General features: G+C 40.5%; 1 protein-coding gene across 1 annotated transcript in view; it reads right to left on the reverse strand.

The window, feature by feature from the left end:
- The window catches only part of clcn2a (chloride channel, voltage-sensitive 2a), a 124590-nt gene extending 114604 nt beyond the window's left edge, over positions 1–9986 (reverse strand). The window contains exons 1-3 of the mRNA XM_042098940.1: positions 9847–9986; positions 3000–3105; positions 731–795 (exon numbers count right to left, since the gene is read on the reverse strand). Of these exons, the coding sequence (XP_041954874.1) occupies positions 731–795; positions 3000–3030 (96 nt within the window). The 5' untranslated portion in view covers positions 3031–3105; positions 9847–9986. The remainder of the gene's footprint in view (positions 1–730; positions 796–2999; positions 3106–9846) is intronic.
- Positions 9987–14408: the final 4422 nt, after the last annotated feature.

Below are 14408 nucleotides of genomic sequence, written 5' to 3' on the forward strand. Positions count from 1 at the left end.
TGGATGCATGAAATCTTTCTTGGATCATAGAAGAGATAAGTGTCTTGCAATGGTATTAATTTATATGATTTTGGTAAGCATTACACAAACTAGACTCACAAGCAAACGTGATATGAGCTTGTGAGTCTAGTTTGTGTAACAAGGACATCTTCAGATGTAAAAGTTTGCCAATGGGTTGGATAGCCTACTCAAATGTAAGTAAACCAAGTAGTCCTATATGAACTTACTTTCACAGCAACACCAGGTTGAGAGATGCAAGTTAGCAGACCATTAATGTTAGCCTTTTATTTATTGTCATCAAAAACGGCAGAGGAACGAACAAGTCTATGGCGGTCTCTCTCAAGTCTATGGCGGTGTCTGCAAAAATGAATTTGGCATCTGGCTCAATATTCTGCGCAAGGGACTGTTGTGGTAGGTGAAATTTCACAATGATTGGTCAAATTTGCGGACAAGTTGCGGTGTTTGGACAAAATTGCAAGGTCACACAGAATTTGAGGGGATTTGTCGAATTTGCATTAATTGTTGCGATCGCAAAATCCTGGAGGGACTGTTAATAGCATAGATGGCCATTACATTATAATTACATTTACTAGCTCAACAACACAGGTGACCACTTCATACTCTCTTACTGCATCATCATAACTATTCCACCTGTGTGGATGGTTAGAATTCTGAAGAAGCTACAGCCAAAATATTTTCATCCATAGATTAAAAAAAATAAGCCCCCTACCATGGCTTGATTACATCTTCCGGCACGTAACAGCACTGCTACCGGAAACATTTCTAGGGGAAACACTGTAGAGGGTATGTGTATGTGTGCGAGAGGGGAGTGTGTTTGTATGTGTGAGAGAGAGACACGTGTGAAAGAACAAGATGTGTTTGAGGGAGGTATGTATTAGAGAGAGAGAGAGAGATGTGGGGGGGGGGGGGGGGGGGAGAGAGAGAGAAATGTTTAAGGGGCATTGTATAACAGTGACATTGTATAACATTTTCAATTCAGGTCGATATTTTCATTGTTTAACAGAATAAACATCACAATGGCTTATGCTGACACTGTAGTCTCAGCTTCTCTGTGATAGCCTATGCTTGAACATGTAAACCTCCTACAGAGAGTGTACATGCACCCATCTAGGTAGCACATGAAATCTCCTACAGTAACAAAACAACCCTATACACTATATTGCCAAAAGTATTGGGTCACCTGCCTTGATTCGCATATGCCTCAACCCTATAGAGCAGGGGTCCCCAACCTTTTATGTACCATGGACCGGTTTGATTGCCATTTTATTTGTTCACGGACCGGTGGTGGGGGGGTTGGGGGTTCCATGTTCCATATGTGTTGATATGTTATGTCATTGCCGAAAACCCGGCCTCGCATAGATACGTGGTGGGAAATGGTAGCAATGTTTTCAGCGCTTTTACGGCTATCTCGGGATATTCTGCTTTGGGTTTCATCCAAAAACCTGCCAGAAAGGTTTCCTCATAGCCTACACACTCTTAAGACCACCGTCATTTGCAATTTCGATCTTCCTCCTGCGCTGACAAGTTAGGACTATTCGGGATATTGACAAATGGGTTGCGGACCCACTCATTGGTTTGCCGTGGATCATTGAAGGATGGGAAGTAACGCTCAAACTCATTTGAAAGCGCAACAAGGTGATCACGCACCAGCTGCGAGAGAAAGGGCCCTGCCTCAGTCTCTCCCAAAACCCCTACTACTGTTTGGAACATATCAAATACACCCCGATCCACTCGTCGTCCCCACAAATCAAGCTTGGCTTTAAATGCAGCGACTTTATCTGCCAGTTTAAAGACAGTCGTCATTCTCCCCTGGAGTGACAGGTTGAGGTCATTAAGCAACCCGAATATGTCACACAGGTAAGCGAGTTTTGACACCCAGTCCTCATCACTAAAATATGCAGCTAACGGTGACTTTTTTTTTTGTAAGAAATCTCTGCAGCGGCTCTCGCAACTCGAACACTCTGGCCAGTGACCTGCAACCAACCAACTTGGATAGCGTACCACGGTGACCCATTCACCCTCTAACAACTGTGCCTCAATATCCTCTGACATATCATCAATTCGTCTATGGACAGTGCTTGCAGAAAGCGGTACCTGAGCTATTTTTTTTAGCAATTTAGCAATCCGACTAGCCACTATGAGGCTTTTACCGCAGCCACGTTCACCGATGTGGTTGCTTTACGCACTAGTTTTTTGTCCTTGCTCGCGTTTCTTACGCTCAAAGAACTCAAGGGGTTTGCCTTTAAGTGTAGGATGCTTTGACTCTAGATGTCGAATTAGCTTTGATGGTTTCATTGCTTCGTTTGACAACCTATCGCCAAATACCACACATAAAGGACTTGGTGCATGCGAGTCACCGGTCTCTGCGAAACCATATTTTAAATATGACTCATCATATTTCGTATTGAATGACCCCTTCTTTTTCTTTGAGGTATCTGGCTCACCACCGTCAGCGGGTATTATTGAGAATGTGACATTATTGCGAATTAAATTGAGTTTATTTTTAGTTTGCATGCATTTTTTTTAAAACTCATGTCGTAGGCTACGGCCCGGTTAGGAATGTCCCGCGGCCCGGTGCTATAGAGCACCTTTGAGATGAATTAGAGCAGAGACTGAGAGCCAGGCCTTCTCGTCCAACATCAGTGTGACCTCACAAATGCGCTTCTGGAAGAATAGTCAAAAAATCCCATAAACACACTCCTAAACCTTGTGGAAAGCCTTCCCAGAAGAGTTGAAGCTGCTATAGCTGCAAAGGGTGGACCGACGTCATATTACAGTAAACCCTGTGGATTAAGAATGGGATGTCACTTAAATTTATATGCGAGTCAAGGCAGGTGACCCAATACTTTTGGCAATATGTATATATAAAGAGATTACAGAAATTAATTCAAAAGATTAGGGGCAATGTAACACATCACACATGCCAAGTTGCAATATATTATATATATATGTTGAAAACAGAAATGTGCTAAGCCCACCTTCAGAATCTAGTTCCACAGGGATCTTCATGCCCACGAACCCCCAGCAAGTCCTCTGTGAGGCAGAGAAGGCTTTCTTTATTTCTTCATCTTAAAAGTAAAGACTCTGAAATGCAGGAAGTAAATTGCATTAATCAAGAAAATAGCTACAAGTTAGGTAATTCACCCTTTGCTAAGCCACACCCGAAAACCGCCACAGGCCAATCGTGGCTTAGCAACCCGTCACTAGGCAGGGAGGTCTGACAAGCTTTCGAGTTTTGCCATGTTAACCTGTGGAGACTGAAAGCCTGTGGGTCATGAAGGGCACTTATTTGGATGTGTGGTGCCCTAACCCACGTAAAGACACAGTGAAATAACATGTTACACTATAGAAACATGATATAATTGGTAAAACATATTGTTCTAACTCAGTGGCGGACCGTGCGTTCAGTGGTTAGGCCTTCAATGACGACTATTTTTTGACAAAAAATAATAATAGGGGGGCGTTCCCTGGATGCCCCCCGAAGATTTTTTTGCATTTCAGCGTTAAAATGTGCAATTTCCCAGCATTTCACGGTGGGGGGAAAAGTTTTCTCTTTCTCACGCAAATCTGTGTAGGCCTACCACTCTAGAATCTTCGTTAGACAAACAATTAATGTTCCGAGCTGAATTCCGCATTGCTTAGATCTTTATTAGGCGAATAGCACCCGACCATCATCCTTATCAGCGGCAATTTGAATAGGCTGCTAGGCTAGGCTACTTATTTATCACCCATATTCATTAATCTGCTGCCTGCTACTGTCTGGTGAAGACGTGCAATTTAGTCCATGTCATATTGAAAGTGAACACCAAGTGCGCTCAAGTATGGGTTTGTGCAGACTATTTTGAAATATTTAGGCTATCGGTTGTCTAACTTATGTTCATGACTTGCACGCACATATGGCACTGCCACAGGTCTACAATGATGTGTTCATTTAATAATTTAATCTGACATCAGCAAACTTGCTTCAGACTGTTTGTAGGGCTCTCCTACTTAGCTGTAGCTTTAACGTTAACGTTACAGTGCAACTGTTTTAGGTTGTGCTGCTGCTCTGATTACTTAAAAGCTAATGTGGAACTACAGTAGGCTATCCTACAGTGTTTGCCAATAGAAAATGCTAAGATATATGTCTCAATAGAAAATGCTAAGAAAATTTCTCTGCACACCACCATGATATTAAACATAAAAGTCAGAAAATGTATTGTAATGTAATGTAATGCCCTATGCTGCTACTACTGCTTGTTGCCTATTTCATAATGTCTGATGGCCACGCCATTGATTTCACCAATAATGTCCACAAAACACAGATATATAGTCAGACTATAGCTGGGCAGGAAACCAAGGCAAATGACAATTTTCACATAGATGCCGATCCAGACAGCTTCACCAAAGCCACATCAACTCACACACAACTTTAAGCTAGCATACAATCTAGTATAGTAACCAAGCACTGCGGTTTGCAAGCAGCACAAAAACACTTTTTATAAAGAAAAGGGCCAGATTACAAGCATGTACTGTCTTACAAGTCTATGTTATCAAATAAACATGAAACAAAACTTACCAATTCCTGCATAGGCTACTGACCAGCTATGTGCAGAGCTAGCTGACATTATGTGCATCTTGCTAACATGTAGTCCAGTTGACACTGTAACTTTACATGATATAATTTTGCTTAATGAAGGCTTATCAATATAGATTTTTTAAACAAAAACGGTCAATATACTGTCCATAGCTATAACCAAAGCCATGCCAGTGTGACATGTACTTTTCCAGTGAATGTCAGTCTGACTGACAGAAGATGCTCACGAAGTTCCTCAAGTCAAATAGATAGCGTCAAAATTCGTGATGAACGGTTCCGGGTATTCTTTTAGAACATTGCAGGCCCAGCTGCAGTCAGACCTGCCTTCCTCGCCATAATAGGTCGATTTGATTGGCTAATCAGTCAGATGTAGCCATCAATCAACCCGAATCCAAACATATGATTTCTAATGGTTGCTTAGGTACCGAAAACGCAGTGATTCCTTGTGAAGGCCTGATGCGGCCCTTAACAAGGGAAGACACGCGATTGGATAAAAATGTATCGCACGCCCTCACTATTTGTTCACACAATCTGTCAATCAAATATAGCGGACAGCGGTAGGATATGTTTAGCCTAGTCAAGAACGATCGGGGAGGAGAAGAAGCGAATAATAAATGGTAAAGTAAAATGTTATTAAAGACACTATTGTTTTTCATTCGTTTGAAAATAGTTAGGCCTTTAGAGAAGGCCTTGAAGGCCCTGACAGTCCGCCACTGGTCTAACTATAAAAAATGGCATATTGCATGATATTTCCATAACCGCGAGATACACGCTTCACGATGACGGCAAGAAGTTGTTAACAGACGTTCACCAAGATGCATAGCCCATCAGCAATCTATTTAAAATAACACACTATTTGAAGTACCATTCATGATATTGTAACGTTTGAAGGTTTCAGGACGCCAAGAGTTGTTCAGAGCAGGCTTTATTACTGAGAACGAGGGCAGGGACACAGACACAGATCACAATGCACACAGGGCAGGTCAAGAAGACACACACACTACACCAACAGGGGAGGTCCAGGGTAGCCACACACACACAGCCAACAGGCCAACAAGAACTGGCGCCTAGCACAGCACGGTGCCTCTCACACGCACCCAAAAGTTACAACCCACACAAAAACAGTCACACACTAGAGGGCCCCCACCCTCTTCCCTACCCAAAAGTCCCCGCACTCCTCGTGGCTCCAAAATGGCGCGAACCAGGCGCGGCCGCCCAGGCTCCCGCTTCTCCTCGCCGCCTCCAACTCCCCCGCAACGAATGGGCCCCGTCTCTGGCAGGCCCACAGCCGGGCCGTCGAGGAGGGCCGGAGGTGAGCCGCCAACTCGCGCCGTCGCTCCCCCGGCGGGGGCAGCCGCTCCGGGCCCTATTTGACTGGCGTTGTTAGTAGCCCGGCATCTCCGCTGTTCCCGCCGTCACTCCCGCTCTCGCTGCCGCTCAGCTCCTCCTTGCTCGCCACTGGCGCGAACTCCATCGCTAGCAGGCCCGAGCATCTCCTCCGGAACTGGCCCTCGTCCTCCTCTCCCAGCAGCTCGAGCAGACGGCCCTCTTCCTCGCCTGGGCAGAGGTCCCAAGGTGCTTCTTCGCTCGGAGCCAGCCCTTTATGACCGCGCCTCTTCTCCTCTCCCTCCGTCGGCGAGCCTTGGTGCGAGCCTTGGGAGCCTTATAAGGGCTGGCGGGAGCTCGAATGGCCCCCACCCCGGGGTCAGGTCGCCTGCCCTCAGGATAACTCCCGGGGCAGGGGCAGCTCCGCCACACGTTCCCGCAATGGAGGCATCCATCGCTTTACTTCTGACACCACTGTAACGTTTGAAGGTTTCAGGACGCCAAGAGTTGTTCAGAGCAAGCTTTATTACTGAGAATGAGGGCAGGGACACAGACACAGATCACAATGCACACAGGGCAGGTCAAGAAGACACACACACTACACCAACAGGGGAGGTCCAGCCCCCCACACAAGAAGGAACACACATGAGGGGAAACTAAAAGGGAAACATGTTACACTAAAGACACTAACTTTACACTTATAACTTACAAGAATAACGACATAAACCCCCTAACTGTTCGCTCTCGTATCCCAGCATGCTTTTCGCGGGAGAACGCTAACACTGTCTTTCTGCGCCGACGCTACAATATGTTGTCAAATATTGAAGTTGTGGGAATTACATAGCTTAAATGGTATGTTTCTTTCGTCCCCCATGCCTGTTCCATTCATTCTGGCCAGGAGAGTCGAATGAAACAAAACGCACATTTGACTTCTGCTTAAACTAGATGTACCGCATAGCGGTACAAAATATGACCGCCGCTCAGTCCTGTACATCCGTTCCGCGAAAATAAATCACACTTTGTCTCCATATTTTACTCCATCCCCCACTCTTGAAACTTTTGTGTATGCTTGTTTGGCATGCCTGAGTGTGTGTGTGCGGCTGCACAGAAAGTAGCCTACTGGTGCTGAAAAGGTGAATAGATTGTAGAATAGCCAAAGAAGATGTAGCATTGTTATAAAACCTTTAAAATCTCTAAACAATCACAAGTAGGGCAGTTCATCACAGTTCATCCATTGCAACTGGATTGATGAAAGGTCACTTACACCTGTAGGCTACATTGTATTTGGGAAAAGCAAAAGGTATCAGCATAATGTTATTTATTTATTTATTTATTTCTAAACAAAAACATCTCTGTCAGTTCCATGCCGTTTTCAACAGCTATCAAAAACAAAGGTCATTTTTGGATGGATGGATTTTTTGTGAATGTTTTTTCTTCTACATAAGATTTTAGTCATCTTTAGTTCATGTAATACTTTATTGTCAATGCACAAATTAAGTAACAGTAGTCTGAAACGAAATGCTGTTTTACATCTAACCAGTGGTGCAAATAACTGACATGTCCAAATGGGCCTTGATGAAATGCGTCGCTAGACTGTTCATACACATTTTAACGGGCCATTGAAGAGCTGTTGTCCGTTATTGTTCGTGCAAATATAGTCTGATTCATGTTCCCTTGCATTGTGTAACTGAGGTCCATGGCTAGTCTGGCTTTCACCAGACCAAGCTCAATCTTTTAAGAAATCAAAAAATAAATAGCGGGCAGATCAGGCTGGGTTCACCCAGCTTAGTCCAAAGGCACCCGATATTGTTTAATTTTCCGATTGAGATATCCACGCTCTGGCTATTCCAAATGCAAAAATGCATCAGGGAGTTATGACAAAACAAACAAAACAAACAACAAACTAGATCCTAATAGAAAGCTGTTAGCTTCCCTAAGCTATAGGCTTATAAGGTAGGCCTATTTACAACATAAATTGTCAATAGGCTATGCTGGCGACACAAATAAAATCTCCTTTGGAAACCAATGGCTTACGCCTTACAGTATCAAGCGGACTTAAACTGCCATATCGTGGCGAAAAGTTGTAATAAAATTCACACAGCTCATTGGTGTCATTGGATACTTCACACACACATGCTTTTTAATTTCACAGACTACAACTACCAAGCTGGAATCAAAGCACATCAATTTCCCTCTCACACCCTGCACGCACTTAAAACAAAATAAACAGGCGTCTCAGTCTCACGCATGTATAGGCAAAACTGTATCAGACCGGTGTAACGTTGGTAAATCTTCCATTGCACAGAATGATTTTTGTAGCACGTGCAACAAATGACAGTCGAAAGATACAATTATAGTGCTGCTATCAATTTGCTTGGTATTACCGCATTTATAATTTTCTTCTTTCTTTCTTCTTCTTCTAAAAACCAAGCATGTCCGATAAACATCCTCAGATTTATTTCGGCTTCAAGAAGAAATGGAAATTACATTTCGTGTGAACACCATCCTATCCTTATTAGACGTTCTCTGTGGTAAACTACACTCCTTGTATGAAGCGTCCATTGTTTTTCCAACCCACTTTTAACCTTCAACAAAATTACGTCTCACTGCAACGACGCGCCATCTAGTGGACAAACGACTACTTATCGCCAATACTGGAAATGCAGCCATGATGATGATGATGAATATTTATTTTGGCTTTCTTTTAATCCTACTGAATTTGTAATTATGTATCGGCCGTTCTAATACCGATAGTATTTGGGTGCTTGTGTGTGTGTGCATGTGTATATGTGTGCACCGCCATCTACAGGCCAATGAGTGTAGTCACTTAGACCCCCCCATGGATGAAATTCTACGAAACTTGGCATACCCCCAGAGAATGCCAGGTCAATCATACACATAAAATTTGGTGCAGTTCTGAACATCTTAACTGAAGATAGGGGCGATTAAAGCAGAATAATATTGCATTTTCATTTTTTACCGGGGGGGGTGCAAATCACAAATGAGTGATTATGGGCCAGATTGATGTGGGCCCTTGAGACCAACATACCATAAAAGATTCTTCATCCTCAGTGCCACGGTTCAGGTAGTTAATTAGGAAAAACTGCTGGGGGGGGAGTGGCCCCCGGGACGAAACAACATTTTTCCGTAAAAGTCTAGTGGGGCTACATACCCACCAAATTTCATGTGCCCCGGTAGTTCGGTGTCCCGGGTATCGTTGACCAAAAATTCAGGAAATAGATGAGGAAAAAAAAAAAAAAAACTTTGACAATCCCTATGTGACCACTTCGCTAGCGGCGGTCATAATAACTCATGAACGGTTTTGTTCAGAGCTGAAATTCCAACTGTATTTGACAGAGGACAGATGTAGGTTGCTAGTGACGAAATATTAGCTTTCAGTGCGGTAGGATGTCTTTGTAAATGACATTTCATTGAAAAGTCCCGGTTCTCCCCCTATGTAATAGACATGCAGGGTGCTAAAGCTTGTCAGGCATAGCAACAGTAACTAAGGAGGGCGGGACTTAGGGAAGGGTGAATTATCACACCCACTTGTCACGTTGCCAAATGAGAGACTAGCTTCTATGGCCGTTTTCTTTCAGACCTCCCTTATGCTTAACTGCTAATGTTATGTGTGAAAGGTAGCCATTAGCCACTAACATCACGGTTAAACATAGACATTACACATAGCTCTAGCTAAATAGAGCTAGATCTTACTATATTAATAGTAAGTTATTTGTAGCATGAAGGGACAAAAAGGTTTCTAAACTAGGTCTACGTTCACCCTAGCTCCTCATCAAAGCTCTGGTGAACTAGCTAGCTAGCAAACGTTAGCAGATAGCTAATGTTAGCCATGAAGATGGTGGTTCATATTTTCTATTATTATTAGCTAATGTTACAAACATAAAAAGACAAACTACACTTACCCTTCAATCTCGTGTGACTGGTTATCCAATGTAATCTCTATTCACCTCCTCTGTCAACTCAGCTTTGGAAAATAAGTTCAACCTTGGAGGAGATCTAACCAGTGTCATCTTCAAAGAATCTTTCATTCAACGTCTCCCTTGGTTGTCTGAGGACAGCGTCAAGTTTTTGGCGCCAAAAGCAGCTGACATTAGAACTAAGGAAGCTAAAATAGGCTAGTTATTCAAATGTATCTACATTATTTAGGCTAATATTTGATAGGCATAAATTAACCTAATGACATACATCCTTTGTTTAGATGCCTACATTCTAAGGTTCTAGTTTGTAAATTTATTTATAGCACATTAGATTAGATTAGATTAAACGTTTGCCATTGAAAACGTTTTGCTAAACATGCTAACTATGCTAGCAATGCTAACATGCTAACCATGCTACTTAGCTAACATTTTCTAGCAGTTTTGCTAAACATGCTAACTATGTTAGCAATGCTAACCATGCTACTTAGCTAACGTTTTCTAGCAGTTTTGCTTTGTTAAACATGCTAACTATGTTAGCAATGCTAACATGCTAACTAGCCACAGTGGGTAGGAGTCATAGTTGATGACAAGTATTGACATAGTTGATGACAAGTTAAAAGTTGTTGATAGACAGCTAGTTTAATAGATAGATAGTTTTTAAAAGTACCGGTAGACTTTTTAAAAGTTGAATGTATATAGTTTAAAAGTTTAAAAGTTGAATGTAGATAGTTTAAAAGTTGTTGATAGACAGCTAGTTTAATAGATAGATAGTTTAATGATTGTTTAAAAGTAGACCGTTTAAAAGTTGAATGGAAAAAGTTCAGTAGTTTAATGAGTTAAATTGTTTAACAGTGAATTATTGTAGTGGGGACTTTTATTTTGAAACAGTTTTGGGCAGAGGAAACAGTTGAATAGGATGTGTAGTCTTAATTGACCCAGATTGTATGCTTAAAGCCTGAGGCTGCAGGTGGCCTGAACACCTGCCATAGGATTCTAATTGCTTAATGGCCGTATTATGATGTCACAATCGGTAATGTTAAGTCTATGGGGATTTTTAAAAAGTTTTTCTTTAATAGTTTAAAAAGTATAAAAGTTTCAAAGTTGAAAATACATAGCAACCTTGTCCGTTTGAAGACCTACGTTACAAAGTTTGAACGAAGTTTCTAAGTTAAACTGTTCAAGAGAAATTGTGTACGGAAAAAGTGGTAAGCGGAATAATAATAACTAGAAATGCAATTCCAAGGAATTACCAGTGCATGAAAATGCTAAAGTTGTGATGTAAAATATCATGTATAGTTAAAACAGATAATACAGAGATGGTTACTACGGTGATGCTAGGATAGACATGGTGGTTGCATAGCTTAATAAAAGTTGATAGTTTAAAAGTAGACTGTTTAAAAGCTGAATGTAGATAGTTTAAAAGTTGTTGATAGACAGTAGATAGTTTAAAAGTTGTTGATAGACAGCTAGTTTAATAGATAGTTTAATGATAGTTTAATAGATAGTTTAAAAGTAGACCGTTTAAAAGTTGAAGGTAAATAGTTTAAAAGTTGTTGACAGACTGGAAGTTTAATGAATGTTGATATTCAAATAGTTTAATGGCTGTGTATCGGTAGATATTTGACGATAACTGAAAGTTGGAATGGCTCTAATGTTTGCTAGCAGTTATGCTAAGATTTTTAACTATGCTAACCATGTTACTTAGCTAATGTTTTATAGAAGTGTTAGCAATGCTAACATGCTAACCATGTTACTTAGCTAACGTTTTCTAGCAGTTTTGCTAAACATGCTAACTATTAGCAATGCTACTTAGCTAACTTAACTAATGTTTTCTAGTAGTTTTGCTAAACATGCTAACTATGTTAGCAATGCTAACATGTTAACTATGTTAACAATGTGACTTAGCTAACCTAGCTTATCATTTTTAGTAGTTATGGTAACTATGCTAACTAGCATGCTAACAATGTTAACATCCTAACTATGATAATTATGTGACTTAGCTAACCTAACTAATCATTTTTAGTAGTTATGCTAACTATGCTAACTAGCATGCTAACAACGCTAACTATGCTAACCATGTTACTTAGCTAATTTAGTTAACTTAGCTAATCATTTTTAGCAGTTTTGCTAAAAATGCTAACTAGCATGCTAACTATGCTAACTAGCTACAGTGGGTAGGAGTCATAGTTGATGACAAGTAACAGTTACAATGGCTGAACAGTTAAAAAGTTCAGTAGTTTCAAGGGTTAAATTGATTAATAGTGAAATATTGTAGTGAGGACTTTTATTTTTTTGGCAGAGGAAGCAGTTGAACAGGATGTGTAGTCTTAATAGGGCCAGTTTGTATGCTTATAGCCTGAGACTGGCAGTTGATCCGGGTGGCCTGAACACCTGCCATAGGATTCTAATTGCAACCCGATCTGTTTGAAGACCTACGTTACAAAGTTTGAATGAAGTTTCTAAGTTAAACTGTTCAAGAGAAATTGCGTACGGAAAAAGTGGTAAGTGGAATAATAATAAGAAGAAGTTGCCTAGGAAGAACAGTACAGTGCATTTTCATGCACTGTAACTAGAAAACGCAATTCCAGGGAATTACCAGTGCATGAAAATATAAACATACTGTATATTAACATAAAATGCAAAACAAACTTTTATTTGGAAACAGTTGGCAGGAGTCATAGTTGATAACAACTGACAGTTGAAATGTCTAAACAGTTAAATAGTTGAGTAGTTTAAATAGTTAAATTATTTAATAGTGAATTATTGTAGTGAGGACATTTATTTTGAAACAGTTGTGGGCAGAGGAAATAGGAACAGAATCTGTAGTCTTAAGAGAGCCAGATTGTATGCTGAAAGCCTGAGACAGAGTATATAGTTTAAAAGTTGAATTTAGATAGTGTAATGGATGTTGATAGACAGAAAGTTGAATGGATGTTGATAGGCAGATTGTTTAATGGATGTTGGTGGATAGTTTAATGGGTGGATGAGTGAATGGTTTGAAGAGGATGAATGGATAGAAAGTTGGATGGAATGTGCCTTATATCCTTGTAGAATGGAGAGACACAGAGAGTTGGCCTAGTTAAGCAGAAAGCAGTTGATACAGGTGCAATCAGTTTAACTGGCCCTTTGATGGGTCCTAGTAGTGAGCAGCTGGAAGTTGATACAGGTGCAAATCAAGTTAATTAGCCCATTGTGATGTCATCAGCCCATATTAAGTCTATGGGGAAAAATAAGCTTGTTTTTTATTAATATCTCAAAAAGTATAAAGTTTAAAAAAGTGAAAAATAAATTCCCCACGTGTCCTTTTCAAGACCTACGTTACAAAGTTTGAACAAAGTTTCTACGTTAAACGGTTAAAGCTGAATTAGATGCAGAAATTTGGTGGGAAGAAGAAGAAGAAGACGACTTCGGAAAACAGAACAGTGCATTTTCATGCACTGTAATAAGAAGAAGTTGCCTTGGAAGAACAGTACAGTGCATGCACTGTAATAAATTCACTTTATAACTCAACCAAAAGACATCAGATTAATCAAAGGCAGTAGAAAATATTTAGTTTTTAATTACAGTGCATGAAAATGCACCGTTCTGTTATCCGAAGTCTTCTTCTTATTATTATTATTACAGTGCATGAAAATGCACTGTACTGTTCTTCCTAGGCTTCTTCTTCTTATTATTATTCGTCTTCTTCTAACACAGTTAATGCAGCTTCAACCGTTTAACGTAGAAACTTCATTCAAACTATGTTGCGTAGGTCTTACTTAGGACATGTTTGTATTTTTCAGCTTTGTAACTTTTATACTTTTAAACTATTAATTAAAAACTACTCAAAATTTCCCCATAGACTTAACATGGGCTGATGACATCACAATGGACTAATTAACTTGATTTGCACCTGTATCAACTTCCAGCTGCTCACTACTAGGACCCATCAAAGGGCCAGCTAAACTGATTGCACCTGTATCAACTGCTTTCTGCTTAACTAGGCCAACTCTCTGTGTCTCTCCATTCTACAAGGATATAAGGCACATTCCATCCAACTTTCTATCCATTCATCCTCTTCAAACCATTCACTCATCCACCCATTAAACTATCCACCAACATCCATTAAACAATCTGCCTATCAACATCCATTCAACTTTCTGTCTATCAACATCCATTACACTATCTACATTTAACTTTTAAACTATATACTCTGTCTCAGGCTTTAACCATACAATATGGCTCTATTAAGACTGCCGTTAAGCAATTAGAATCCTAGGCCAGGTGGCCAGGCCACCTGCACCCTATCAGTTTCTCAGGCTAACCTTTTAAACTATCCACCTATTTGACTGTTCAGTCAGTCCAACTATATTAAACCTCATCTACCTAGCAAATCATTTAACCTTTTACACTATCCACCTATTTAACCGTTCAGTCATTCCAACTATATTAAACCTCATCTACCTAGCAAATAATTTAACCATTTAAACTATCCACCTATTTAACTGTTCAGTCATTCCAACTATATTAAACCTCATCTACCTAGTTCAGTCATTCCAACTATATTA

The sequence above is a fragment of the Alosa sapidissima genome, chromosome 1, assembly GCF_018492685.1.
Source record: "Alosa sapidissima isolate fAloSap1 chromosome 1, fAloSap1.pri, whole genome shotgun sequence".
In the NCBI taxonomy this organism is placed as follows: Eukaryota; Metazoa; Chordata; class Actinopteri; order Clupeiformes; family Clupeidae; genus Alosa; species Alosa sapidissima.